Source organism: Pygocentrus nattereri, chromosome 1 (genome assembly GCF_015220715.1).
Source record: "Pygocentrus nattereri isolate fPygNat1 chromosome 1, fPygNat1.pri, whole genome shotgun sequence".
NCBI classification, from domain to species: domain Eukaryota; kingdom Metazoa; phylum Chordata; class Actinopteri; order Characiformes; family Serrasalmidae; genus Pygocentrus; species Pygocentrus nattereri.
Window position 1 is genome coordinate 50,109,383 of NC_051211.1, and position 27,282 is coordinate 50,136,664.

At 39.6% G+C, this 27,282-nt stretch overlaps 1 protein-coding gene across 2 annotated transcripts in view; it reads left to right on the plus strand.

The window, feature by feature from the left end:
- The window catches only part of mpped1 (metallophosphoesterase domain containing 1), a 39,226-nt gene extending 12,429 nt beyond the window's left edge, over positions 1-26,797 (plus strand). The window contains exons 4-8 of one of the 2 annotated variants that reach the window (XM_017698894.2): positions 1,261-1,486; positions 2,665-2,811; positions 21,340-21,455; positions 21,983-22,096; positions 24,041-26,797. In XM_017698894.2, coding sequence (XP_017554383.1) covers positions 1,261-1,486; positions 2,665-2,811; positions 21,340-21,455; positions 21,983-22,096; positions 24,041-24,159 — 722 coding nt within the window. In that variant the 3' untranslated portion in view covers positions 24,160-26,797. The remainder of the gene's footprint in view (positions 1-1,260; positions 1,487-2,664; positions 2,812-21,339; positions 21,456-21,982; positions 22,097-24,040) is intronic. The other variant, XM_017698895.2, reaches the window with a different exon arrangement.
- The last annotated feature ends 485 nt before the right edge of the window (positions 26,798-27,282 follow it).

Consider the following 27,282-nt stretch of genomic DNA (forward strand, 5'->3'; position numbering starts at 1 on the left):
AGATTTGTGGGGACAGACTGTCTGTGTGTTTGGCAGGCGTGGACAGGTCCGCTCCCTGCCGCATATGAATATTTTAGCGAACGCTTACAAATTGGAGACAGAAACGGAATGAAGTGTACTAATGTTTGTTTATTATTGATGTAGAAATTATAAGGTGTCATATTAATTGCAGCGCTGCTTCATAAATATTTCAGCAGCGGCCCCTTTACCTTTCCTCTGGTGGGTTTTGATTTATTGTTAGTAATTCTGCCAACCAAATGATATCTGACATCTTTTTGATAAAAGTATCAGCCCAGCATGTCTAGCTTATATTGCCAGAGTTATACTGTTTTCCCAGTGTTACCTTTGTTTGTGCTGTAAGTAGGATAATTATGTACAGTGCAGTCCAGTGACAGAATATTTGCTGTTTTAGCTCTGGAATGCTAAAGAATAATGGTTTTAAAAATGAAACAATCGTCATGAGGTTAAAATGCAGAATGTCAGCTTTAGTTTGCAAGCATTTGCATCTAAATTAGGAGAGCTGGATAAGAAACTTATAAGAATGCACACTCCTCCCATTTTTCAGTGAGTTTGGAAGCATTTGGGAGAGCGAGCAGCTTCTGTACAGTTCCAGAATCATCCTGTGTGTTTCCACCATAAACAAGACATACATGCCCATGCCATCATTGCTTTGGATCAGCAGCAGCATCTTTTCCATACTTTTCCCCATTCCATTACTCTGGTGCAAGTTATTTTTTTGTTGTATATGTCTATAGGACTTTTTTTATCTACATTTTGGCAGGATGTTATCTGATTTTCTGTTCTTGTTGCTTACCAGTGGGTTGTATTTTGCAGTAAACCTTACTGGTGTTGACGCACCTAATGTTTTGTCTCTGGTGAGATTTATTCTGATTTATCCACATCATGACGGTCTGCCTTGCTTACATAGGACACTTCAATGGTAGTTATGATGAGAGCAACAGATTCCTACAACCCTTGGCTTTTTATTAGCGCTGTGCTGTAGCAGCAATATTGTATAAATGTACATTCTGTCAAATTTAAGTAATTTAAAGTTATAATGTTTCATTTCAAATCCAAAGTGCTAGAGTACAGGACAACATAACAAAAGTGATCAGACAATGTTGCTGTCCAAATTGTACTGTATATTGTTTTTTGTCATATGCAATTAAACATTGTCATGTCATTTAAATATTAGAATATTTTAGTGTGATCAAATGCATAAGCACAACTTTTTTATCATTCCATTTCCTCCCTCTGTAGGCACTCTACCCTATGAAATAAAGATTGTAATCGCTGGAAACCACGAGCTGACATTCGATCAGGAGTTCATGGCTGACCTGATAAAGCAGGACTTCTACTACTTTCCCTCTGCCTCAAAGCTGAAGCCTGAGAATTATGAGAATGTGCAGTCGCTGCTTACCAACTGCATCTACCTGCAGGACTCTGATGTTACAGTCAGAGGTTTCCGCATCTATGGCTCACCATGGTGAGTGCTACTCTCTCTCTATCTCTGACTCCTTTGCTCGTTTGTCTTTGTGTCTTTCTCTTTTTCCCTCTCAAAATTCAAGATTGCTTTGTGGGTGTCTTGTGTCAGGCACCTGTGACCTGTCTATGCTTACCAGACATAAAAACTACAAGTGAAAGCATAACTGCAGGTATATTTTGAAAATGAGTGTGGCAGACATGCTGTAACCATACAATGTAATATTGAAAGAATTTAATACCATGTGTTTGCTATTAAAAGAAATGCGATACTGTAATACATAAAATCTTGGTGTCAAAACTCTAAGCAGTGTCAGAAGTGTTAAGTTGAAGGGGGAACTGGGTGGGAAGTGGGAAGACTGTTTCAGTCTTTTAGTCTCCTTCTCTGTTCATCACCATATGTTGCTCTGTGTTCCCTTCCCCCTCAAGTCCGCCTCTATTTTTGCTCCATCTCTTCCCAATTCCCCCTTTCTCTCTCTCTCGTTAACACTTCTGCTGGCATCCCTCCTTGTCCTAGGCTTCCTCCTTATCGGGCGCACACTTCATTGTGTTGCTTTCCCTCCCACTTAGGGAATGTGTATGCTTGTAAGAGGACTTGCCACAACCATGTACAATGGCAGTATGAGTAGTAAAGAAGCCAAATGTATTTGAGCCTGTCAGTGTGTGTGTGGGTGAGTTTAGGGTGTGTTTTGGGTAAGCCCTGAAGGCTGCGTATTGTGCCCAGTGTGAGATATGTTGGTCCCTAGTGCCAGATAATTGGTTTTAAAGTTTCCATTGGCCCTTTCATATAGGTGTGTTTTTGCCACTTGGATATGTTTAGTGACAGGCAGGTCTGTTGGATAATTCTAAAAACCTATTAAACAGTCTAAAAACAGCAAGCATGATAAAGTGTATGGTATATGTGTGCACATGTGTATGCGTGAGTACATGTGTACCTGCAACACTGTTACTCTGATGGTGTTTACTACAGTCACGAATCCATGAGCTAGATTAAAGCCATCTAATATTAATCCACTCAGATGTGTCAAGAAGTAGCCTGTGTGTGACGTTCAGCCTGCAGTCCTAATAAAACATTAGTGATGCTGAAGCGTGGTAATGGTACTGTGCCTAAGGGAAAGAAAAGAGTTAGTGCTCGTATTTCATCTCTTTCTCTCTACTTCTCTCTACTTTTCTGCCCATCAGTCTATCCTACCATCCCTTCATCTGTTTCCCTCCTGTCACTCGGAGTCGGGCGTGCTTCTCCTCAGTGGGACAGAACAGTTCCTCCTCACCATGGCGATGCTGTTCCGCTAAAGAGGGCTTTATGGACCGAGTCCCGTGTTGCCGCGGGTGATGGCCGCCTCTGATCTGAGCGACTACAACACCAGCTCCCTTGACAACGTTCATTTCTTTATCCACCCATCCGCAATTCCATCTCTCACTTCATCTGTCCATCAGGGCGAAAGGTTCACTAATCTGAATTCCATTCCTCACTCCCTCTGTTCTCTTCACTTTCTCTCTCACCTCTCACTTTTGATTACTGCTGGACCGAGCACTGCCCATAGCAGCTTTACTGCTTTATCTATCCTGCTCTCTGTCTCTTTCTTTCTTTCTTTCTTTCTTTCTTTCTTTCTCTCTCTCTCTCTCTCTCTCTCTCTCTCTCTCTCTCTCTCTCTCTATCTCTCTCTGCCACTTTTTGTCCCTTCCTTTGGCAGTCTCTGAGGTCAGTGATACCAATTTGTCACAATGGTCTTTGTGGTAGTAGATGCATGCTCTCTATCCCTCATACAAGCACACACATCTTTAGTGGGCTAAATTAGATCTTGGCACACTGCATTTTTCCTTAAATCCGGACTATTTGTCATGTGGTGATTCTGGAATGAAAGGGACAGCATGGGGGAAACATGTGGCGTGTTTTTCTGCTCTGCTGACGCTAATGCAAGTTTACAAGTCATTTGTCATCCGGAGATCCACAGAAGCAGGGCCGCTCAGCGGTGTGTGTGTGTGTGTGTGTGTGTGTGTGTGTGTGTGTGTGTGTGTGAGGGAGATAGTGAGACTAAAGACAGGCTGAAGCCTGTGTGGGTGGATGGAGTATTAAGGATAGCTGTCCCTTTCAGAAAGCGTGAAGTACAAACAATGTGTAGGACCCACACTACATACTGCTCTGAGCCTCTGAGCTTCACACACACACACACACACACACACACTTAATGCTCATATGCTATCAACCACATGCACACACACATACTCATGCACACAGTTACTAACAGACATAAGCGACACATTCAGAAACGTGCGGGTGGAGATATTGTGCTATTCGTACAACCTGTGTACACTATGGGAGTTTACCAGCAGAGAAAAGCTGTTTGCTGCATGTTTAGTGGTATGATAGAGGTAATGTAGTGCTCTTTTAGCATTTTAATGGGGGAGGCATTGCAAATGCAGTGCAAGTGAGTGGATATGGTGCAGAATACTGAGTCCAATGTAGCATTATTTCCATACTGACCATGTGTAGTGGAGCAATGTAGAGTTGGTCATAACTTCCACTGATTATTAACAGCAAGAGCATCAGGGATTAGCAGTCAAAGTTTATCGCTGGTTAGTTGCTCCTGTTTGGTTCTTCCTTTATCACTCTTTCTTTCTCTCACACTCTAGCTCTCTGGGCACTGAGCTGCTTTGAGCACAGCAGGAGCCTCACCAATGCTGTTGAACGCAGCACGTGCCAATTTTTGGCCAAGACAGATGAACCCTGTAGCTCAGTGTGCTCACTGATTCACCTAATGTGTGTGTTTGTGTGTGTGACTGTTATTTCAAACTATGACTGTGAGTGTTGTTATTGATGTCTAACGGTGGCTGTCATACCCCATGCTCAGGGAACGATAGATAGAGTAGAGGAGGGGTGGAGAAGCTTTTTTTTTTTCCTCATGAAAATGAAAATTGAAGAAATGTTAGCTACCCACTGACTCCACAAGGAATAATTAACGCTAGAGATGCAAAAGACTCCGTAATTAGATTTTTTAATTATTGAGGATTTGCTTCTCTTCTATAGTGGCCCAATTAAAATACCGCATCAAAAAAAGAAAGACAGAATGGGAAAAAAACTAAATAAAGGAAAGAAAGAAAGACTGTCCTCCTCTTCCTGTCTTTTTGTGTCAGAGGCAGTGTACCTGCCTTTTGTTTTTTTGTTTGATGGCTGTTCTGCACTGATGAAGGCCACATGCTCTCAGCTACTAATGAACATCTCTGTGTTTGGATGGTGGGACTGATGAGGGGGGAGGAGAGGAAGATAGGTAGAAAAGATGCCTAATGATCAGGTGGAGAAGGCCCTACGAGTTGGAGGGGATGTGAGGGTAGTGTGCTTTGCTGGTTGACCTTGCTTGTGTGCCTTCGTGAATTAATTAAGGTGCCGGTTGATGTGGAGCTCGATTTGGTGAGAGGAGAGAGATTAGCATGGTGGCGACTGGGTGTTCCCTCAGGGAAAGAGACGACTATGTAGGGCTGGCCACAGGAGGACCCACTCAATTAACAGCTGCGGGGGGGGGGGCTTCGGAGCGCCCCCTAGCCATGCTATTATACACCCCTCAAAATGCACACATACATGCACAGAGGAAAGTGAATCCTTCAAAATGAAAAAAATGGATGAATGACCAGAAGTTACTGGAGCATCTGCTTGTTTATTTTTCTTATTATTTTTGACGTTGTGTTCTGTGTTCTGTTCTGCTCTTTGTGAGGCCCCCCATAGTGCTGTCAGTCATACTGTGTGGGATAGGGGGGAGGAGAGAAAACGAGAGAGAGAGAGAGTTAGAGGAGGAGGGAATGCTCACGGCAATGGTTTCCTCAGAGGGACTTCGCCTCAATTTACCTATGAAATGGTCTAAAGGGATTACATTCTTTTTTCTTTTCAGCGCTCTGTGTATGTGCACATTAGGATTGCTGCTCTATCTTCTACTTCTACGCTGCTACTTAAGGTCTGACATGCAGCATTTTAAGTGCACTTATTTTTGTAGAAAGACTGCATAATTATTTTTGACACAATGTAGACTGCATGAGCCTCTACACCTTTTCTTTCTTTTGTTATTTCTTTCTTTCGTTTAGTTTCCTGCATGGTCTGCTGTGTAGGTAGAAGACCTCCCCTGACCCCTGCAAATAACCTCAGCCATTCAAACCACTCTTTATCTATTTCCTTATTCTTCTGTCTTGCTCCTTGTCTGCCACTGATCCCTCTGCCTGTCTGGTGCTGTTGGGCTTTGCCTTGGCGTCAGACTGGCGTGAGAGCTGCCCACAGCGGAGGCACTTTCACACCTATGCTGATGGAGGAGGCAATATGGACTTCTCCCCCTCTTCATTTCTCCCTCCCTCCCCTATATCTCCCTTACTTGCTTCCTTTCTCTCTCTCTTTCTCTGCCCATCTCTTTACCTCCCTTGCCACTCCTTTCTTTTCTCTTCACTTCCTTTCTTCTCTCCCTCCTCCCGGAGAAGTTTGAAATAATTTGCGTCTCCTGGGTTTTTACACATTCTAATTTCGAACTAAATGGGACATCTGTTTGAGAAAAGGAAGATTTGCCATGGTTGCTAAGGCAACTATCACTTCATGGAAAAGAGAAAGGGAGAAAAAAAGAGGTCCAGCAGTTTTACAGACTGAATTAGTACCAGAATTTAGTAGTGCACACATTACATCCCACAAACATCTTTCATCTTTCCCTCAAACACACGTCACTTTTTCTCTTTTCTTTATCCTTCTCTCAATGCTATGGCCTCACCCTATTAATAGAGAATGCTCTGTCCACAATGCAGGAGAAAGAAATTATGGCATTTGAGACAATTATCATTGTGGACTAAGAGATTTGCCAATTAGAAGAGAAAAAACTTTCATCTCAACTTGCAGCTAACACACACACACACACACACACATGCACATATGCAAGCCATCATATGAACGGGTCTTTAGCGGCCCAGAAAGCTGCTCATTTCTTATGGTAATTGATCATTATTTGGAAATGTGCTATTGCAGCAGTCTTAAGGATTGTTTAAAGTGGGTCACCAAGGAAACCATACCAGAAGTTTCAACATGATGCTTGAACTGAGGCAAAGAGGAGGATTAGACTGGACTTTGCAGGTTTTATATGTTGACGAAAGTTCTCTAGTAGAAAGGTGTGACTCTCCTTGAATCAGACTCGAGACATGAATATGTCAACTTTAGACTCAACTCAGTAAAACCAAAAAAGAATGGAATTTAACTTTTATTTGAACACATGACTGACTTTCACTTGGACTCAAAAAGACTCTTTACTCAAAGTGGAAGAGCCATGGAGAGGTGTCTGGTTTAGAGACAGGGCGGTCAGTTACTTTTCATATAAATTGACTCATTTCCTGATGTAGGCATGCCAGATCTGCATTGGAAATATATTTGAACGTCTGTTACTGTGGTTATGCTTTTTGAATATTTTCTTTCTGAAGACAAGTGAGACATGCATGAGAATTCAAGTTTGCCTCTGTAAGTTGGAGACAAGTGAAATTCAAATTCAGCATTTAAACTCCTGGAGCGTACCAGGTAAATTTTTATAATAACAATTTTCTTCATGGTAGATAACAATAAACAAAAGTAAGTGAGCTTTCTTTATTTGAATGTTTTGAAAGGCTGTTAAAACAAGTACAAATGTCATCATTTTGCTGTCTTTTCTTTAAACTTTGTTCAGGTTTTTTTGTCACCTATATTCAAAAGAAACTAACCGAGTGTTACATGTCGATGTGCCACATGAAAATGTATTTTCATCATAATATTTATTTCAGTGAATTGACAAAACTGAATACTTGGGGAAAACTTTGATTTAGTGTACTTCTGTACGCTACTAACATGCTGTCTTTATATAGGCTGCCTTACCAACACCATCATTTTTATGTTTGCTGTTGAAATGGCATTAAATTTTGCTGAGGGATGCATGCTGACTTGCTTATGGCTTGTTTAGGACTCAAGACTTGATTTGAGACTTGATTGTGCTGACATGAGACTTAAATCAAGACTTGAAGCTCAGTGACTTGTTCCCATCTATGTCTGGTATGTATGTGTGCACATGCACCATCCATGATCGAAGGTGTGTCTCAAAATGAAGGCTGCAGCCTTAGATAGGAGGCACTATACTAGTACAATCAATCACATCTTACAACAGCACCACAAAAATACTCTCTCAGAAAAAAAGGCTAAAAAACTGTCGCTGGGCAGTATCCTTTTTGTCACTCGGGTGGAACCCTCAAGGTTACATCTCAGTACCTTTATTCAGAGAACATAATTGTACCATAATCCACTGAAATTATATTTTCTAAGATGTATTGACTATATGACCCATCTCGTCTCCATTAGATTATCAAAATATACAAATATGTACTTCTGTATTTTCCATTGGGATAAGCTTATATAAGGTACACAACCGGACTTTAAAACCACTGTTGTAACTTTGAGGGGACATTTATACTGTCCTTGATGAATGAAAATCTACTTGTACAGTACTTTTATCTCTAACAGTGTACACTTTACTCCATCTCCCCAGCTCCCCAGTTATCGCTAATATTGCTCAGTAAGTGTATCTGTTGCTACATATTTACTTATCTAAACAATCAGCTCTTTTGATTATCACAAGTGACTGGGGGACAGAAGAGTTCCTAAACCTACTAAGTCTTGACTTCGGGACTCTAAATCGTCTGTTTGAGAACAAAATGCTGTATTCACTATATAGCATGTGATGGATTACACACTAATCTTTTCATACCTTTCCTATAAGCAGTAAACTCATGGCTTACTGCTGTAAGCAGTGCAGCATGTTTAAATCTTACACTTAAAGACATTGCATTAAAATTTACATTTCATTTCAACTTTGGTTCTGCAGCATCTCACCGTTTGCGGTTGTTTCTGCCATTTTTTTATTTGTTTTGAGCTTGTATAGGTTGGTGAGTGACGGAAGGTCTGGAGAGATACACCAGAACTCAAAACCAGTTGAGTTTGATTTTCTTGGTTGCAATTGAAGGCTTCTACAAAACACGACAGGCTTCAGTGACGTAACGGCCAAGAGATTCAGCTTTCTTCTGCTGCATCCTTGGCTTTGAGAGACGGCTTGAGTCCTCCTTGCAAAGGCCCTAGGGCCTCTCACCCTCCCTCCCCTCTTATCACCCAGAAGGCAATAGCATTGTGTTGCTCCAAGCATCACCATATGACACTTTTTCTAGCTAGCTTACAGACACACACAAGTCGTGATGGTGCTACACTCCTGATGGTGCTATTCTGCACCTGCTCCTCACAGTTCAGACTTGAGGGGCCTGGCACTCACATCAAGAAAGCACACACGTGCATGCATTCACACATTCCTGCCCTGCATTAATATTCTTTGAGTCTGTTTTTGTACTGGAGTCATCTCTCTGTCTCTCTCTCTCTCTTTCTCGCTCTCATCTTCCTTACCTACTTTTCTGCTGCCATCCCTAAACACCCCCTTTTCTCTCACTTTGCTCTCACTTTTTCTATTGTCCCTTTTTCCCTCTCCCTCATTCCCAAAGAAGCTTCCTCTCCAGAGCTGTTTACTGCGGCAGATGTATTGTACCCTCTCACCGTCCTCCACCACCAACACCCATACTGTACCACTAAATACCTACTTTAACATATTGGCAACATAATTATAACGTACGCATGTGTTTGAGCCCTTCCAGTGGGAACTCATTAGTAGTGTGCAGTGTGTCTGGATGAGTCCCACACATCTCTCTGTGCTCTTAAAGTCCCCCTGAAATATAGAGGAGGAGAGACAGACAAAGAGACAAAAAAAGCCATTGTTGAGAGAAATATCTAGAGGCCTTGCATGTTATTTAGTTTATTTCATGCTCATCGTAAAATCGCCATTTTTACATTTACATATTCCATTCAGCTGAACAGAGGCACTGTGTATCTTCCAGAAGAAGAACAGTTGTAAAAGTTTTGCCAGTTGTTATATCCGAGTTACTTGCAGTTAAAATAGTTAATGCAATAATACAGTTCTGCGCAAAAGTCAGAGACCACCCTTCATTTATTTTACTTTCTGTGAAAATGGCTGTTAAGTGCAAGTTATTTGTTTTTCTGCATACAAAAATATTAAACAGAAGCCCTAACAACTGAATATAATATTATTTTTATGTTTTTCAAAGAAATCTGCGGGGATGTTATTCTACAATTCCAAAGTTCAGTATTAAAAGTTGATGGCATGTTTTGCTTTTTACAATCCAAGTAAAACTGAAATATGTTGAAGTCTGGGCTTCAGATGTGGACAGTAGATTGTTCTGAGAACACCAGCAGCTTCTTTGTTTGCATTGCAAATTTTCTCCTCATTTCATCTCCTTTTTTCAGTAACTATTTATTGACAGTTACACTTCATTTCAGACTTGCATTGTCTATTTACAGTGGAAGGATGGACAGAAACACCTTTGGATTTTCTGAAGCAGGACTGGCCCTTGATTTTATCCTCTCTCTCAAAAATTAAAGCTTTAAGTACTGTTTTTCTGGTGGGGACAGTTTTGGTGGTCTGCCAGGTCTTGCAGTGTTGTTAGGAGTTTAAACTCCAGATTTGTAGACACCTGTTTTTCACTTATTTTCCTTTAGCTTTCCTATTCCTTATTCAAGTGGATTATCTTATGTCTCATCAGAACTATCTAGTAAATTATTAACTTGTACTTAACGGCTGTTTTGACTGGACATTAAATAAACAATGGGTGGTCTCTGACTTTTGCCCAGTACTGTGCAGTTTTGGAGTACTTTTTAGCAAGTATTTGACAGATATTCAAGAGTTTCAAAGGCTTTGTTGAGTCCTTTGCTGCCCTAAAGTTTGGCTATGACTGTGTATGTGTGTTTTAGTCAGGTGCATGAGAGACTGTTGAGTGTGATGTGTTGTGGGAGGGGGCTGGCAGTACTTGAGGAGCATTCCATAGGGCTCTGTAGAATGTAGAAAAGGCGGGTAGAGACACTGTGTCTTTTATGTTTGACAAACTCCAGCTATCTATCTGCAGCTTAGCCGCAAATAACCCTCTCTCTCTCTCATTCGCTATCTCACACACATGCCAATATCTCCTGCTTTCACACTGTCTGCACCACATGGCTGAAATTACAACTTCTGCTCCATCCAGAATGGTGGGGGGGGTTTGTAGAAGGGAGCGTGAGGCTCAATTCCATTTCACCCCTTGCGCCTACCACTTAGCCTTAGCCCTCCGTTTTGCATGTTCATGTCTAGAGTTAGGGTGTCACAGTTTTTGTTAAGATAGAGAGGTAGGGTGAAGTGTTAGGGCTACATGGCCCTCCAAACAGAGGTGTTATGAGAAAAAGCCAGAGATGTATTTTCTTTAATAAAACTATGATGACCATTATATTATCTTAGTATAACATAACAAATCAGCAAGAGCATGCTAATGTCACAATAGCTAGTTAACTAACTTTCCCGTTCCACCTTAAATAGTACAGCAGTCCAAAGTGGTGAAGACAGATTAACAAAACAGTAATTCTGCTACTTTCTTCTCCCTCTGTTGTTTTTTTCTCTCCCCCCTCTCCTCCCTTTTGGTATCTAGCACTGGAGTTTTTCTCTTCTATTTTTTTTTTAAACAAATGAAGTTCTTAACTGAAGTTCAAGAGGATTAGGTGTAGAAGAACATCACACATCATGCATGTATCAAAGCTATGTAAGCAAAGCTTACCTCATACGCATATCAGCCCAAGTCAAGTTGTCCAACCTCCTCTGACTTTTTTTCCTTTTTTTCTGCCTGCACTCCAAGCCAAACAACTGAACACTTCATCTGTTCATGAGAGACATCATATGTGCCATGCCATCTACTAATCATCATCTCGTTTCAGCTCATGAAAAGATTGGAGTCAGATGGGGAAGCCGCTCCTGTAGCTGAGCATGTTCCTTTACCCTCTGCATGCACACAGAGACACACACAGATGGAAGTGTTGAGAGCCTCGCTGCAGATGTCCATTGAGGGCCTTTTGTTGGCATGTATGAAGCGAACTTGATTTTCAAAAGGAATACAAAATATAGCTGCTTTTGCAGTGGAAGACTAGGCCTATTTACATTGGTTGTTATTCATGAGGCTACTTGCATTTTTATTAGCAGAATAAAACATGCTCCCTTTAAATATCCCTTTAAGAATGCACTGAGGGGTGATAAAGCAAACATTGACAGGAGGACTTTACTGTGCTTCACCTGTATAGAACTCACTCCCATCCATAAAACCGTGTGAGAGAGAGGGAGAGAGGCAGCAAGAGAGAGCTCTTGGCTCATCATGTTAATCAATGCTGTGAATGTTCCCGTTGATGAGTGAGAGTCCACACAGCTGTTCTGGAGTCTGCTGTATGCCCAGGCCAGTGTGTGTGTGTGTGTGTGTGTGTGTGTGTGTGTGTGTGTGTGTGTGTGTGTGTGTGTGTGTGTGTGTATTTTAGGTGTCGGGCTGTGTGGGCAGATGTCTCATTGCACAGATGGGTTTGTCACTGCTGGTCTCGGCCTGTCCAGCTCTGGTGTAGTGAAGCGGGAACACAATCACAGAGAGTAGAGCTAAAGTGAACATATCCATCCATGACTGGAATGGATCTTGTACACTATTATTAGTTCTTGACACATCCCTTCTTCAACACGTCATCACAAAATAAATTTCCCTTGAAAATGGTGCTGCATTTTTTGCAGATATTGTTCAACTCATTTGACAAAAGAACATATTTATAACACAAGCATTATCCTCAGGTTGACTTGGAGTAATTAGGGAAGAGCATTTTCAGTTTGTGGTAAAGAACAGCACTCAATAATGTCCAGTGAAGACTTTTTTTATTGATGAGATGTAACCCAGTAGCAGTAGTTGAAAGCTGAATGTGAGGCCGAGTAGCTGAACTACAACTTGATAATTTCATTGAATTTCATTTGAATCTGTATTAAAGGGATTTAATCTGTATAATAATATTCAGTAGAGCATTTAACCAAAATAAAAATATTTTCACTTATTTTTAAATGAAAAACCCAAAATAAGCTTGATGTGTAGTTTCTATTGTCTGTATTTCACTACTGTGTAGATAGTTCCTTGAGTCACGTTTGTGTGTTTAGTAGAGGCTTATGGTGATTTCAGATGATTCTTTAGAGCAAAATTGGCCAATGGGTGTTCTTTTCTATTTTAACTTGAAGCTCACGCTGTGGCTATAGATCACTAGCACTACCACATTTCCAGTACTTTCTATTAACCAAAGTCGTAGTATAAATAACATGGTTTGCTGTTAATAGGTCAAATGGTGCACCGATACCACTTTTTCCCTTTCTGTACCTTTATATACGATACCTGATCCTTTAGTTTCAGCCGATGCTAAGTCTACTAAACTAAACTATACTAAATCTATCTAACTCACCAATAAATCCTGATATTTATACAATTATATTTTTAAAATGTTTTATTTTGGTAAAATCTGTTCTCTTGTCACAAATAAAACACACTCAGCTTGGTTAGATGGCCTTTACTTGTTAGATTATATTTATTAGATACTTGGTGATGGAAAGGTTGACAGATGAGGTCAGGCAGGAGGCTCCATGGATGGACCATGATGTTTGCAGATGACATTGTAATCTGTGGTGAGAGTAGATAGCAGGTGGAAGAGAATCTGGAGAGGTGGAGGTTTGCACTGGAGAGGAGAGGAATGAAGGTCAGTAGAGACAAGACAGAATACATGTGTGTGAATGAGAGGGAGGCAGGTGGAAAGGTGAAGATGCAAGGAGTAGAGGTCGTAAAGGTGGATGACTTCAAATATCTTGGGTCAACCATCCAGAACAATGGACAGTGTAGAAAAGAGGTGAAGAAGATGGTACAGGCAGGATGGAGTGGGTGGAGACGGCTGCTATGATGTATGGTTTGGAGACTGTGGCTCTGTCTAAAAGACAGGAGGCTGAGCTGGAGGTGGCGGAGATAAAGATTTTGCTGAGATTTTTGTTGGGAGTGACAAGGATGGACAAGATTAGAAATGAGCAGATCAGAGGGACAGTGAAGGTGGAGCAGTTTGGAGATAAAGCCAGAGAGGCCAGGTTGAGATGGTTTGGACATGTGTTGAGGAGGTATAGTGGTTATATTGGTCAAAGAATGTTGGAGATGGAGCTGCCAGGTAGAAGGAGAAGAGGTAGACCTCAGAGAAGGTTTATGGATGTAATGAAGGTGAACATGGAGATGGTTGGTGTAAAAGTAGAGGAGGCAGTGGATAGGGCAAGATCGAGGCAGATGATCCGCTGTGGCGACCCCTAAAGGGAGCAGCCAAAAAAAGAAGAAGATACTTAAGAAAACATTTTGTTTTCTAAAAAAAAAAATTATTGCATTTATTTAGTATATACTATTACATAATTAGCCATAAGAACCATGTTTAACAACTTAAGTAAATGTAAAATATCTTTATTGTGCAAAACAAAACAGAACTGAACAGTTAATCCTGATACAGATAAACCTGTGGTGTTTACACATCAGCACACACCAGCTTTTCTGGCTCAAAAATAGAGCTGAATGTTGTTTTCAAATTTCCCAAGTCATTTGTCTCATATGTGCATCTTGTTCACTGTCACTATCGTTCAAGTTGTCAGTAATTGCAACTTTGAATGTTTTGTTCTGGCCACAAGACCCTGCTGCTGAGTGATGCACTGACAGAGGCGCATCGCAGGCAGGGCTAGTGGACATACAGACCTAGGTATCGGGCTGCTGTGCTAAAGGTTAATTTGAGCCTAAAGGCTATCATTATGCCACAAAGCAGAAATTGCTTGGTGGTGTCAGTCATATAGATACAGTATCAGTATAGGTGCAATCTGAACTATAAAAATTGCAAAATGAAAATAAGAGTTAACTGGTTATTTACCACAATGAGTAATGGATAACATTTTGTGCAGGTGTAGCAGCAGCATTCACATGCAGTGTGAGTGTGGTTACATGCCTCATTTGTACATCATAAAATCACAACATAGATCGTTCAGAATATAAGAAATATATAGACTGTAAACTGGTGTATGTTTAGAGCAAAAAAATGCCGATTCTGATCATGCATCCAAATCAAATTGTGGTGAAATTTTAAATTTAATGATACATTGAATCATTTTCTAAAGAATTGTAATCAGATTTCATCCTTAAAAAGTTGATACCATGAAGATTTAAAAGCTTATTTATGTAGCATTTTTATTTCTTTAGTCATATAGATATGATCATTGGTCATTTTCACACTTAAATGGATGCCAGCAAAAACTGTTTAATTCTGTTTTTGCATGTGGCTGTATTGTGAAGTCTTTTGGGGTTCGTTTGAGTCAAATTCCTGTACACTGGGTTGGAACTCAAATGGCAGCCCCAACTAATTGGCTTAGGGGAAAAATATGTTATTTGCTTGTGTATTTTTGTGTCATTTTTGTTTTGTTTGTTTCATTATGTTGGATTTAATATTAAACTTTTATCAAGTCTCCAGGACATGCAGATATAATTATACCAGAATCTGAATATGTGTATGTAAGTGTGCCTAACATTCAGCACATCACTGCTTGTAGTCGGTTGAACCTGCTGAGTGTTGTATAAGTCACGCTGTGGACCAAATGTCCCAAATATGCCACATTTTAACCTAGAGAGAGGGGAAGAGAGAGGGAGTGAGAAGGAGGGAGCCTGTGGGTGGAAAGTGGGAAGACACAGAAAAGTATCAGAAACAGAAGTGTAACAGGTAAAAGTTGTGTAGAGCAAGTAACTTTGTCTCTCTTTCTCTCTCTTTCACATGCACATACACTTGTGTCTGCTGTAGGATGAGCTAATCCTTCTATTGTCAGAGGCAGATATACTCTGCCTTCCAGGGCTTCTCTCCCTCTGTCTGCAGTTGTCTTTTTTTTTTTTTTTCTGTGGTGTGTATGGAGCGGGGCTGCTTTGGCTGGGGAGTGTGTATGAGCTTGGCTCTCCTGCTGTGCTGATCAGGCTGGGAGGGCTGTGTGAATGCAGCGCTCGCTTCTGTCAGATTAAACATCAAAGTCCAGGCGCTCTGCAGCCGGCCCCACTGCTCAGCACAGCTCAATACAGCGAGACACTAACACAACTCAATACAGCACCACACTCATAAGCCAGTATATCAGGGCAGAAGCATAGCTCAATTCAGAGCAGCACTAAACACAACTCCATAACATCGCAATGCAACATGACTAAACACAGTACAGCTCAGTGCAAAGCAGTTAACAAAACTTAATCAATACAGCGCTATCCAAACCACATCACATCAACAAGACAGCACCGAGCAAGCTGTAGAGCCAAATACAGCCTACAATAAATGCAACAGAAGATTCATCTAAATCCTAAATCCATCAGCTCTAATGCAAATACACATATAGCAAAACATTAAAAAACGAATGACACTGAGACTGAAAAGTTTGCCAAAATCTTTATAAATTGTCAGTAGTGCAAATCTGAAGTGTTTAAAAATACTCTCTCTAAATAACTACATACAGATCATCAAGCAAGTTGAGCCAAAAAGCAAATCCAAAAAGAAAATTCTTGCTTATTTATGTGTTTAATCACAGCAGTTTAGCAATCATATAAAAATATTTCATTTAACTTATATATGAGATAAACTACTATTAATGTTTGAAAGATGTCTGCGTGTTTCAGATTATTAATTAGGCTGACATAAATCATGAATAACAGCAAATTTTACTATATTGTACAATAATAACAGCTAAAATATCAATCTTTTTTTTTAGTATGGAGCTCACAGCTTTTCTCAATATCGGGAACCGACACTCTGTGCCCTTAAAAAAAAAGGTAATCTTTATATCTTTACCTGATCTAATGATACCAGAAAAAACCAGCATGGTATTAATGAATAATATGAGACAGACTACAGTTACAACTGTAACTCAGATTGAGATTGTAGCCAAAAGGTATTTAAAGATATTTTTTGGCCTTACAGTTTTTTACAATTGCTAAGAGGCATTTTTCAGTGTCAAGTTCAGTTTTTCAAAACACTTCACACTGTCCTCTGTAGAAACAAGCTGTTCAGCATAGGAATTTAGTTTCTACCCAAAATAATCTACATCTATAAAAAAAATCCCTGAAGAAACATCTCAGAATTCATTCAGTCTATCAAAACATCTATAGTAGACTTCTTATAACAGTAATAGTTTATCAGAAAAAGCACACTCATGTAAAAAAAAACTTTTGTCGTTCTAATCTATGTTGCAGCAAAAAGTTATTTGAATTGATGTAAAATGTTGATTTAGTTCATCTACACAAAAATTTTGCTTTGCATTGTTTCATTGAAAGTGTTTATTTGGGTTGAGTAAAATCAATCACTAGAATTCATTAGTCATCTAGATCATTTCTGTAAAAAAAACAAAACAAAACACATCCCCAAAACTTCTCTCAACCTGCTCAATCTATGTGCAGGTCATTGTAAAGTTCACACAGACTTGTCAGTGTGGTTAAGAGCACAGTATGGCTTACTGTGAACTTTAAAAATTAGCAAAGCATTACCACTAAGGGCAGCCTTTTGCAGACAGCACCAGAGCTGTTACTCACAAAGCAGGACATCCTTCTTATTTATGACAGTCATTGTCGCAAATCTAATTGTATATCAGCACTCCAGTTCCTGGTGTGGTTTGTGAATACAGACCCTGCTGTCTAAAGTAGCTGCCTGCGGCTTGGTTCATTTTTATAGTTCACAGCTAACTTTCACAGCTATGCTGTATCGACAAGTATGCATGATCTTAATGAAGAAGTGTTTCTAAACTAAACAAGAAAATTTTGGGCTCTTGATGTGTCTCACCCAAATGACTACATCTGGTATAAGTAGAAAACTGTGTAAATTAGATTTTTTTCACTGAACCATTACTTTAAGTGCGTCTGTCTGTCTGTGTGGTGTTCGTATGCATTGTATTAGGCCATAGTTGTGAGATTCCCCAGTGGACTGGAATGATCTGTGAGCTATTAATTGTAACAGGCGCTCTAAATGAGATGGTGTGTGTGCAGGGTTTAGTAAAGTGATTGTTTAAAGTCCTGTGAAAGATGGCAGTTTCTACTTACTAGGCTAATTCTAACAACCTTTTCTACTTTGCTAAAATACTGTGACATGTGTCAAGCTAATTTGCCTAATAATTCACTTACATGCTCACAAACACTCACGCACACATGCACACATCTAGAAACCCATGGCGTTATTTGGACTCCTTTTACAAAGACTTGGGGCGGTGATACAAAAAATCATTTTTTCAGAAACAATAAACTATTGAAATAGCATTCCTGAGGCTCATAAACATGATTTTTGAGGAATACATGGAATATCAAGGAGGTACAACATTCCAAAAAGCACACCTTTTCTGGTCAATTTAACCCACTTTATATATTCTAATTTGCTTATTAAAGATATGTGTATATCATATGTGTGCTTATAAGTGTGTGAATATCAAGTATTTTATAATGGCTTTGATAGCAGTGTTGCTTCCTTGATATTAGGCTCATCACCTAACAGTTAATTGCTGACTAATGACACATGGTTGCAGAATTTGCATCCCTGTTGTTGGATGCAGTTTTTGCACAGTATTGCTGTATTCTTTTCTAAAAAGCTCTTGACATTTCTACTCCTCTTTATATTTCTTTCTCTCTTTCCCTCTTTGTCTCTCTCTCTGTCTCGCTGTGATCCTTGCTACCTTCTCTCAGCTCAAAGTTTACCACCTCACTGGAGTTGATTTAGATTTAAAATTCCTTTAAAACATTAATGGCCTCTTTTTAAAATCGAGATTTTCTCATAACGTGTGTTTTTTTCCCCCCTTCTCTTCCTCGAACAACTCTAAAGTTAACCAACGTGATGAAATATTGAAGCCTGGGTACCCCACAGCCTTTTTTTCCCCTAGCTAAGCCTTTAAAGATTCATGGGGGCAACACTGATATCATTAGGCCATGAGGACACAGCCTTACATAGGCGCGCACACACATATACTCACACGTCTGACCAAGTCCTTAACTGTATTTGCCTTTCAGTTCTAATTGTATGTCAACCTCAAACTGGATTAAAGCCAGCGTATAGCACAGTAGTGGTCACAGGAGACAACATGGCAATTCACATAAAATGAACTTCTCCGATAATGTTTGATTTTTATTGCTTTTACATTTCTTCTAGCACCAGGGGAGTCAGCGTGCAAAAGCAAACAGCTGTTTGGAGGTTTTTCTACCCTGCATCAAAGAATGAAAAAAAAAACAAATTATGGAAAACAAAGATGCTTTTGTATAGTATGCTCTCTATTTGTATAGTATGTTCGCAGCTCTGTGCCGGTTTAAGCAAATTACATTTATTTGCTCTTTGACCCAGTACAGATCACATCAATTCAGTCTGCTCAGTCTTGGTCAGTCTGCTGGTTCTACATTGGTTGGCACGTTGTTGGCAAGATATTGAAATGTGTAATTCATATGTTGAAAATAACTTATTAACTCACATTCTTTCTGATCTTTCTGATCATATTGTTTTGATCCTGTACTTTTTTCTCTGCTTATTAATTTGACCTTCTCTGTTCATCTGTTGGAAACAGCCATCTACTATAGATGACTGTGTCTTGCTTACTTTCTCTCAGTCTTACTTAAGTTATTACTGAAGTGGAGTCAGCCACATCAATACAGAATCCTTACCCCATTTGATATAATAGAGACATTCATGTACATTCATGTAAAGATGGACATGAATATTTAAACAGGCTCATTAATATGCAACAACCATTTTAAAGTTTTAAGATTTGAGATGTAAATTATTCAAATAGTTTTCACGGCACTTCAGATGTTTCATCATAAACGTTGAGACTCTGATGTTGGAGATGATTTGAATATTAATCAAATGAAAACAGATGAAAATAGGACTCCATTACCCATGAGACGTCTCTCTCCCCCTGACCTTCCTGGGAGGTTGAACCTTCAGGCTGCTCTGCGTTCACACTCGTAGTTCCTACTCGTGTGTGTTTATGTGTTTGTGTGTGAGTTGAGGGTTGAGGTGTATACGTGCAAGCGCGCAAGTGTTTGCATGTCTGTCGGCTCTGGACGTTGATGCATCAAACACTAACCTATAAAAGTAAACGTTTCAAGTGACTGCTCTCTCTAAATTACAAAATCTGAGCAACTTTCACGAGCAAACTGACACTCTGAGTCACACAAACACACACACATAAACGTGCAAATCCGACACAGTGGAGGAAGATGGATCTGGGGACAGATTGTTAGTGACATGTTAATTTCTACACCGTCACTCAAGCTTGGTGCATCTGCAATCAAAGTGATGGGACACAGGCAGAGCTATCAAACCCTCCTCTATCTCTGACTCCCCCTCTTCTCAAAATGCCTCCTTCTCCCTCACCCTCCCCTTTACTCTTTCCATAACTGCCCTCACTTTTCCTCTCTTGCTCTGTTCTGTAGTCTTCTCTGTATTGTCAGTCATATGAAAATCTTGCAACTTTTTTGTGTTCATGAAATTTTTACAAGGGCAGCTGCCCTTAACATTATGTGAAGATTTCATGACAGCTGGATCAAGAGAAATGCTCCAAAATTATTCAGAATAACATTAACATACATGAAAGTTAAGAACATATTTTTGCTTGTTCTGTGAAGTTACCATATCGGAGATAGAAGTTTTTTATGACAGTATTCTTCCAACTTAATTTATCCTGGACCGTTGTAAATGGGCCACTAATCAAAGGTGGTTTTGTTGCTGTTAAGCAGTGGATTTCTATGTAATAAGACTATAAAAACTATAATATAATTATTTATTGCCCTGTTATTTCCTTGATGTAGATAATACAAATGAGTTTGTGGAACTGTGACATAAAAATGTATTTCAAATGTAAACCCAGAAATGTGCAAAATTTACCAGAGAATTATTCCAAAATTTGGGGAAAAAATATTATAAGAAATGTTTTGTTTAAGTTGTAGTTATACCATTTTGGGAACACTCTTTTTTGCTGAAATCCTGTTGTGCTTCTGGGTACATCAAGCAGGCAACTCCTGCTCCTACAAATCAATAAAAGCATGTGGATAAAGGCACATATATTCATGAGATCCTGATGTGGTTTCCAATCTTCAATGATGCCATAAAAGCTATGTGAGTGCTAACAGCACCCCCTTCTGGAGAAAGTTTGGGCTGCTAAATGTGAGCGAGTTACAAAGGAATTCATTTAATTACTTAATTTATGACCTGAACCTTTCCTACCCTTACTGAATATGGTATTTATGTTTTTCTCAGTTGCTTGCACACTGTTATGGCATGTTTACACTTTTCACTCTCGTTACAAACTGCTTACACATTTTTTGCCGAAGACTGAACGCCATTCTACTTCTCGAAGCACACATTTCATGATAAACTCTCATGATGTCTTTTGTGAAGAAACAGTCTCTGTATTGATGATAGAGAATGAAAAAAAAATGAAGACAAAGTGTCGATTTCAGGTTATATATGTATCATGCAAATAGGTAGACATAGACTTCACTGTCTAATCAGTATATAGCATGTGTATGATCCTGCATCCAGAGACTGGATCATGTTTTTAGGCAATTCAGAAATCCTTGGAGGGGGGTGGTGAGGGGCTATTAATTGAATAGGGCTCAAGTTGGTTCCGTACTATTTTATCTATTTGTGCACATGCACATACACACATGTATAGACATGCACCCAGAAGTGTCAGATTACCTTAATCAGCATTGGGGTAATCTGGGCGTGGATTAAGATTAGTATGAGGAAGATCAGAGCACCACAGGGAGTCTGGGGGAAGATGATGATGGTCATGTTTTCCAGAACTTGTTTTGCATCAATAGACATTAAATGCCTTCTCTGCTCCCCACCCCTCCTCTCTCTTTCTCTCTGTGGATGTGCACGTGAGGCAGGCAGCCGTGGTACTATGGCTGGGGTTTTAATCTGCCACGAGGGCAGGCACTGTTGGACAAGTGGAACCAGATCCCAGACTCTACTGACATTCTGCTCACACACTGCCCTCCTCTGGGTGAGTTACAAAACAGACACACACACATACAGACACACAGGTAGTCTGTAACTCAAGGCTTTTTCCTGTAATTTTGTTTTCATTGAAACACACACTAGCGCACACACATTTGCTCTGAGGGTTTGGCAGATGGAGTGGCTACAGCAGGCTGCTAAAGCATGCAACACCGAGACGCTGTTCGCAGTGCGGCAAATCCCTCTGCACACAATAAAACACACACACACACACACACACACACATTATGTATATGGCAGGGGGAAGTTTCTCCATAAAGACAGCTGCAGTTTAAGACACCCAGCTCTTGGGCTTTCAGAGTGTGTGACAAAGGCTTAATTCTCATGAGATCTGTATGTGCTCCTGCCTGTGTGTGCATCTGTACGTTTGCCAACCAGCTCTAAACCAGAATCTCTGCACCTCCAGAGACCTGTGTTGTACGTACTGAGTTTGTATGTGCATTTAAATGTATATTGAGAAGCTAATTAAGAATTGAGTATATCATCAAGTAATAGTAATGTCCTTTTATACAGGTTTTCTAGACTGGGTGCCCAGAAAGATGCAGCGTGTCGGCTGCATGGAGTTACTGAATACCATCCAGAGACGAGTACAACCCAAACTACATGTTTTTGGACACATACATGAAGGTAACACTTATATGCGCGTCTCACAAATGCGAGCTATGAAATAATGAGGCATGCAGAGCCATTGCTGAATATCAAACACATACACCTTGTATAGATCTGTGATGAACAAGAGATCACACCATGTGTCTCTGCTTAGCTTACACACTCTGTGAGTTCCAACATACTCATGGTACCATGAAGCTTCACCCTATTTTGGGACTAGCAGGGCAGACTGTCTCCCTGTGGTGCTCTGAATAGGAACTAGATCATGTTCAGATTCACAGAATAAAATTAGAACTCATAATCAAAATGACCCTTTAGCTAGCAGGAAAAAATCGTATGTGTTAATGTGGTTTGTTAGTTTTATGAAAGGGGTTTTGCTATTTTGTTATTTGTTATAAGGGGTTGTGATCTGAGGGGTGTTAAAAATAGATTTGCTTACATTGCATGTTATTACAATGTAACATAAAATTATATGTAGTCATGTCATGTTTATGATTGTGCATAACTGGCGGTAAGCATATTTTGTAAACTGTGCTAAAGGAGTATTCAGAGAAGTTTATTTAGAGGAATATTAGAGAATTCTGAATTAAGTGTTGAAATGTATGAATCTTGTGTTTTATTATGTTTTATTTTGTTTTCAACATATTACAATTCAACTGCTTTTTTGTTATTTTACTTTGTACATCAACTTAGCTGCATTTATCTGTTTTTTTTTTTTACTATGTGAAAGATGAGTCATATAGAATATGCATTTGTCCCGCCAAGTAACAAGTACACAGTTCATACATTGTGTGGTCCTGTGAAAATCTGTGGCCTTGATGATTTGTCCTTTAAAAACCACACTTGTGAATCCTTGACTGTTCTATAACAAGGTATCCCTACACAATATGGATCGTTCTGCTGAATTAGTTCAAACTGTGATCTCACACTTGTAAAAAAGACTTCAGTTGTTATTTACAAGTATTATGTTATGATCTATTCAAACCCATGGCATTCATTGAAATTCTAAACAGCTAATTATATACAAAATCATTTTTTAAAGGGTACTTTCAAATGGCATTTTTAAAGATCTTCTGTACTTAAAATTAAATTCATTAAAAAGGAACATTTTCCTTTTAAAGTGAAGTTGGAAAATTTAGATGTAGTTTAATTAAAAAAAAAATTAATTGCTCTCCCATGTTTTTGTGTCACTACCAAAACACAAAGAATTTTTGTCCATAGCCGGAGCCTAATTTTAGCCACATCCCTGCATTTTAGAGCAAGTGGGACTGTATCCCTGTCTCTTGTGTCCACATGGTGAACCTCTAGGTCCCATTATTTTGAAGTAAATGTGTCCCAAAATCTGAAAATCAGTGTGTAACATCAAAAATTTTTTGTGTTTTAATGAAAAATATTTGTATATTATATAAATATTTATATAATATAATTTTATGTGTGTACCATGTGAAAGCTGTGTTAAAAGTTCAGCTAAAATAAACATCTGGATAAACTTTTAACCAGTTTGTTAGTTCGGTATGAATGATCCATATACTGCCATATGCAAAGGTTTGGCTGCCCTGATCAAATTGTTTTTCAAAACAAGTTAAAAAATATGCAAAAGTTATGCATATCTGAAATATGATAAACATATGCATGCACCCCCCCCCCACCCCAAGATGTTAAACTTGTGTACTAAAATTAGCAGAAAAATAATATTTAAATTTGTTCTAAGTAGAGGATTGTTTGATGTTGTTGGTGTTCAGACTTTTGCATACGACTGTAATAGTGAATCTGATGCAGCATGTATTAACCCTGCATGATGTGGGCCTCTGCGTAGTGTCAAAACGAGATATTGCACAGTCATAGTTTTTGTGTTTTACATCTTACACAGTTTTAATGCATCTACTCATGTCTTCTGTGAAAATTTCTTTCCAGATAAAGAATTGAAACGACTTACTTTTGTTCGTGTGTGTGTGCGTGTAGGTTACGGCATGATGACAGATGGAACTACCACATTTATCAATGCCTCTGCGTGCACTGTCAACTTCCAGCCCATGAACCCCCCCATTGTGTTTGACCTGCCCAATCCCAGGAGCTCATGATTGAACTCAGCCACTCTTTGCGGCCCCCGTCTCCAGTCAGGGTCCCTCTCCGAGTGTATTAGGGTGCTCTTTTGTGTGTGTATATAAAGCAGATGAGACTGTGCTCTGGACATTCTCATGGAGAGTTTCGTCCACTTTGTGCCATGTTCTGTCCTCAAATAGTGACTCTGCTACTGCCTCATTCAAAGACATTTTGCCATTTTTTAAAATGGTTCTCACTCTTTCATTGCACTTGAAACATGACAATCCCTTCTGGTAATGGTGGTCACTCAATGGACGACCATGCGATTTCGGGCGGTTATGGTGTTGGACTCATAATTTAACCCCTAGAGAGGAAACTCTGTAACCTGGAAGCCTCAAAGGACCTTTGACTCAAAAAGAAAAACTCGTTCTTCAGCTTCGTGCTGGAGTGCTAATAGGTCTAGAATGGCCAGGAGATGAATCAGAGGAAGTGTTCATTGCCAGCTTTGTTTTTTGGAGCACTTCATTCTTTTTCACATCTTACTGCATCCAGTGCCACGATGCGAAGAAGGTTTGTTCAGGGTTTCCTTCATCTCTTACTCTTCTTCTCTCTCCTCAGATCTATCAGGCAGAAAAGCCCATGTCTGTCTGAAGGCACCATGTTTGGGAGGGAAGTCAGACACTGAAAGTGAATTGTACAAATGTTGACGTGAAAAAACTTCTATGGTCTCTTTTTTATGCTTCCTTTATGCAGTTCATTGTAAACCTGTTTGTTGTGAGTGAGTTTGTAGCAGGAAGTCCTTCATTTTAACCTTCTCTGATTTTTCGGAGAGCTTGTTAGATGTCAAATATTGAATATTTTTAAGCACTTCAAGTTCAAAGACATGCCTGAGCTCAAAGTGCACTTTTGCCTAACAAGAATACATTGCACTTTGATCTACATGTTCCCCACTATAATTTATTAATATTGCTCCTGGGTATCATTTACTCTCATGTTTTACAGTTATTCTGAGTGTCAGCACCATGCCTAATGGTTATACTTACAATAAGAGTACTGGGATCTTTCATTCACTCCTTTTAAACGAAAGAACGGACAGCCTGAATCAGGGGTTGGTAGGTTGGTTTATGTATCTGTGTGCATCAAGTTCAAAAGCTCATGTTTAAAGGAGAATTCCAGCATTATTCCATCTAATCTCCTGCATCGAAAACATATTCAGCCATTTTGATGCATTTTCCTTAGAAAAGAACAGAAAACAGGGGGGGCTCTAACTCACAGAAGACACTGGGCAGTTGCTGAGTTGTGTCAAGAAACATTTTTGCTAAATGCATAAACTACAGAATTTTGTACAGTACAGATGCTCCAGGGTTTGAAAGTCAGATAACACCTCTTAAGATCAGTGGGCCTCATTCACCAATATTTTCCTTCTTTTTTCTCAAATTTGTCCTTAAGAAAGGTCCTAAGAATAAGTCTACGTCAGATTCATGACGTGATCTTAAACCGCAGAACTGTTCTCACCTTTGTGCTCTTGAGTGTGTGTCGATTCTGTTCTTACCTAAGTAAGAAAACATTGACGAATGTCAGAATCTTCACAAAAACTGCGTAAGTGGGTTTTAAGAAAAAATTTCTTCATAAGAACGATTTGTGAATGAGGCCCAGTGATCCTCTCATATCTCATCCTGAGACCTCTAATGTTATAGTGTAATGATTTGTGTTATATAACTCTTGAGTGGTGTTCAGTGTTTGTGTTTACCAAAATTTTCAATGACTCTGTTCAGCCCTACACATTTATATTACACATGTGGTGTTGGATGAACCTGGGGGAGTAAAAATGTGGAGGTGCTGTGTCTCTTCACTCTGTTCTCCTCCTACATGGCCTGCTGTTGGTGTGTGTGTGTGTGTGTATGAGTGTATCTGTTTGTATATGTGTGTGTGAAGGTGGACAATATGGACAGGCTGCTGACTGGCTACAGCTGCTAAAGGAGACCCCTACGCCCACCAGACCACTGAGTAACAAGCACATCAACACCACACAAGGGATAGTGTCATGTTTCACATACTTAGCAACTGCCCAGTTTCTTCTATTGTAAGTGAATGAGTTTTCTGCTCTGTTCTTAGTACAGAGAAATGGAGGATACCACACATGCAGTAGAGAGATATTGTGGTAAAGAATGCAGAGTGATGCATTTGGTCAAAGGTGATATGATGTGTTGGAATCTGAGCTCTAATCTCACATTGGCTTATTTGACAGGAGGTTTTGTGGTGCATTTTGTTTACATTTCTTCAGATGTTCATATATACTTCATGGGTCTTTCTTTGTTCCCTGTTTCTGGTTTGTTATTTTTTTGTCAACAGGGTTCTGCTGTTTTTCTGAGTCTGTTCTCTGCAGCATGCTGTTCTGAATTTTAAAATTGAGATTTGTAAGACAATCTTTTGTGTTGTGAAACATTCGTGCTGAAGATTGAATGTTTTTTGTTAGTTTTATTTGCATTTTTTTTTCTTCTTTTTTTTACTCCCCCCCACACCCCCCAACACTCTTGAAACAGACGTTTTGGCACAGAGGAAACATCGCAACAAGGCTTAACCTTCCAAGGAACATGCCTTTCTTAGAATCCAAATCTTTTTGTTCTCTGAAAGATCATTTACGCAAATTAAATAAAGTCTTATCTGTGCCACTGGCTTACGTGTCTTCTCTTTCCTTCTCTTTCCTCCTTTTATGTGTTCCCCATCTTTCTCGCCCTGTGTGAGACGAGTGGATTTGAAACTTTATCACTGCTCTGCTTTTGTTGTAATCAAAGGGATCTGAATTTCATATCAATTATCCGAATGTGGCTAAAACCTAATTTACATGGGTAAAAATCATATTCTCTCTTTCATTCGGTCGCCTTACTCTTCCACACTTCTGCACATCCTAATGAAATCCTTCGTTCAAATAATTACATGAGTAATCCTGCGGGATGGAGTGTAATTTATTCTGGGCTGGCTTTTACTATGCTGTTAAAGACTGCTCTCTCCTCTCTACCCTCTCCTGCATCTTGTCTCTGTCCTTTCTGCTTCTTTCTCTCACCTTTCCTCTGTCGTTTTTTTTCCTTTTTTGGCTATTTTGCCATTATCTGCTTATTTATTCCCTGCAACTAATTTCATATTTGCTTTTCACTCTCCTA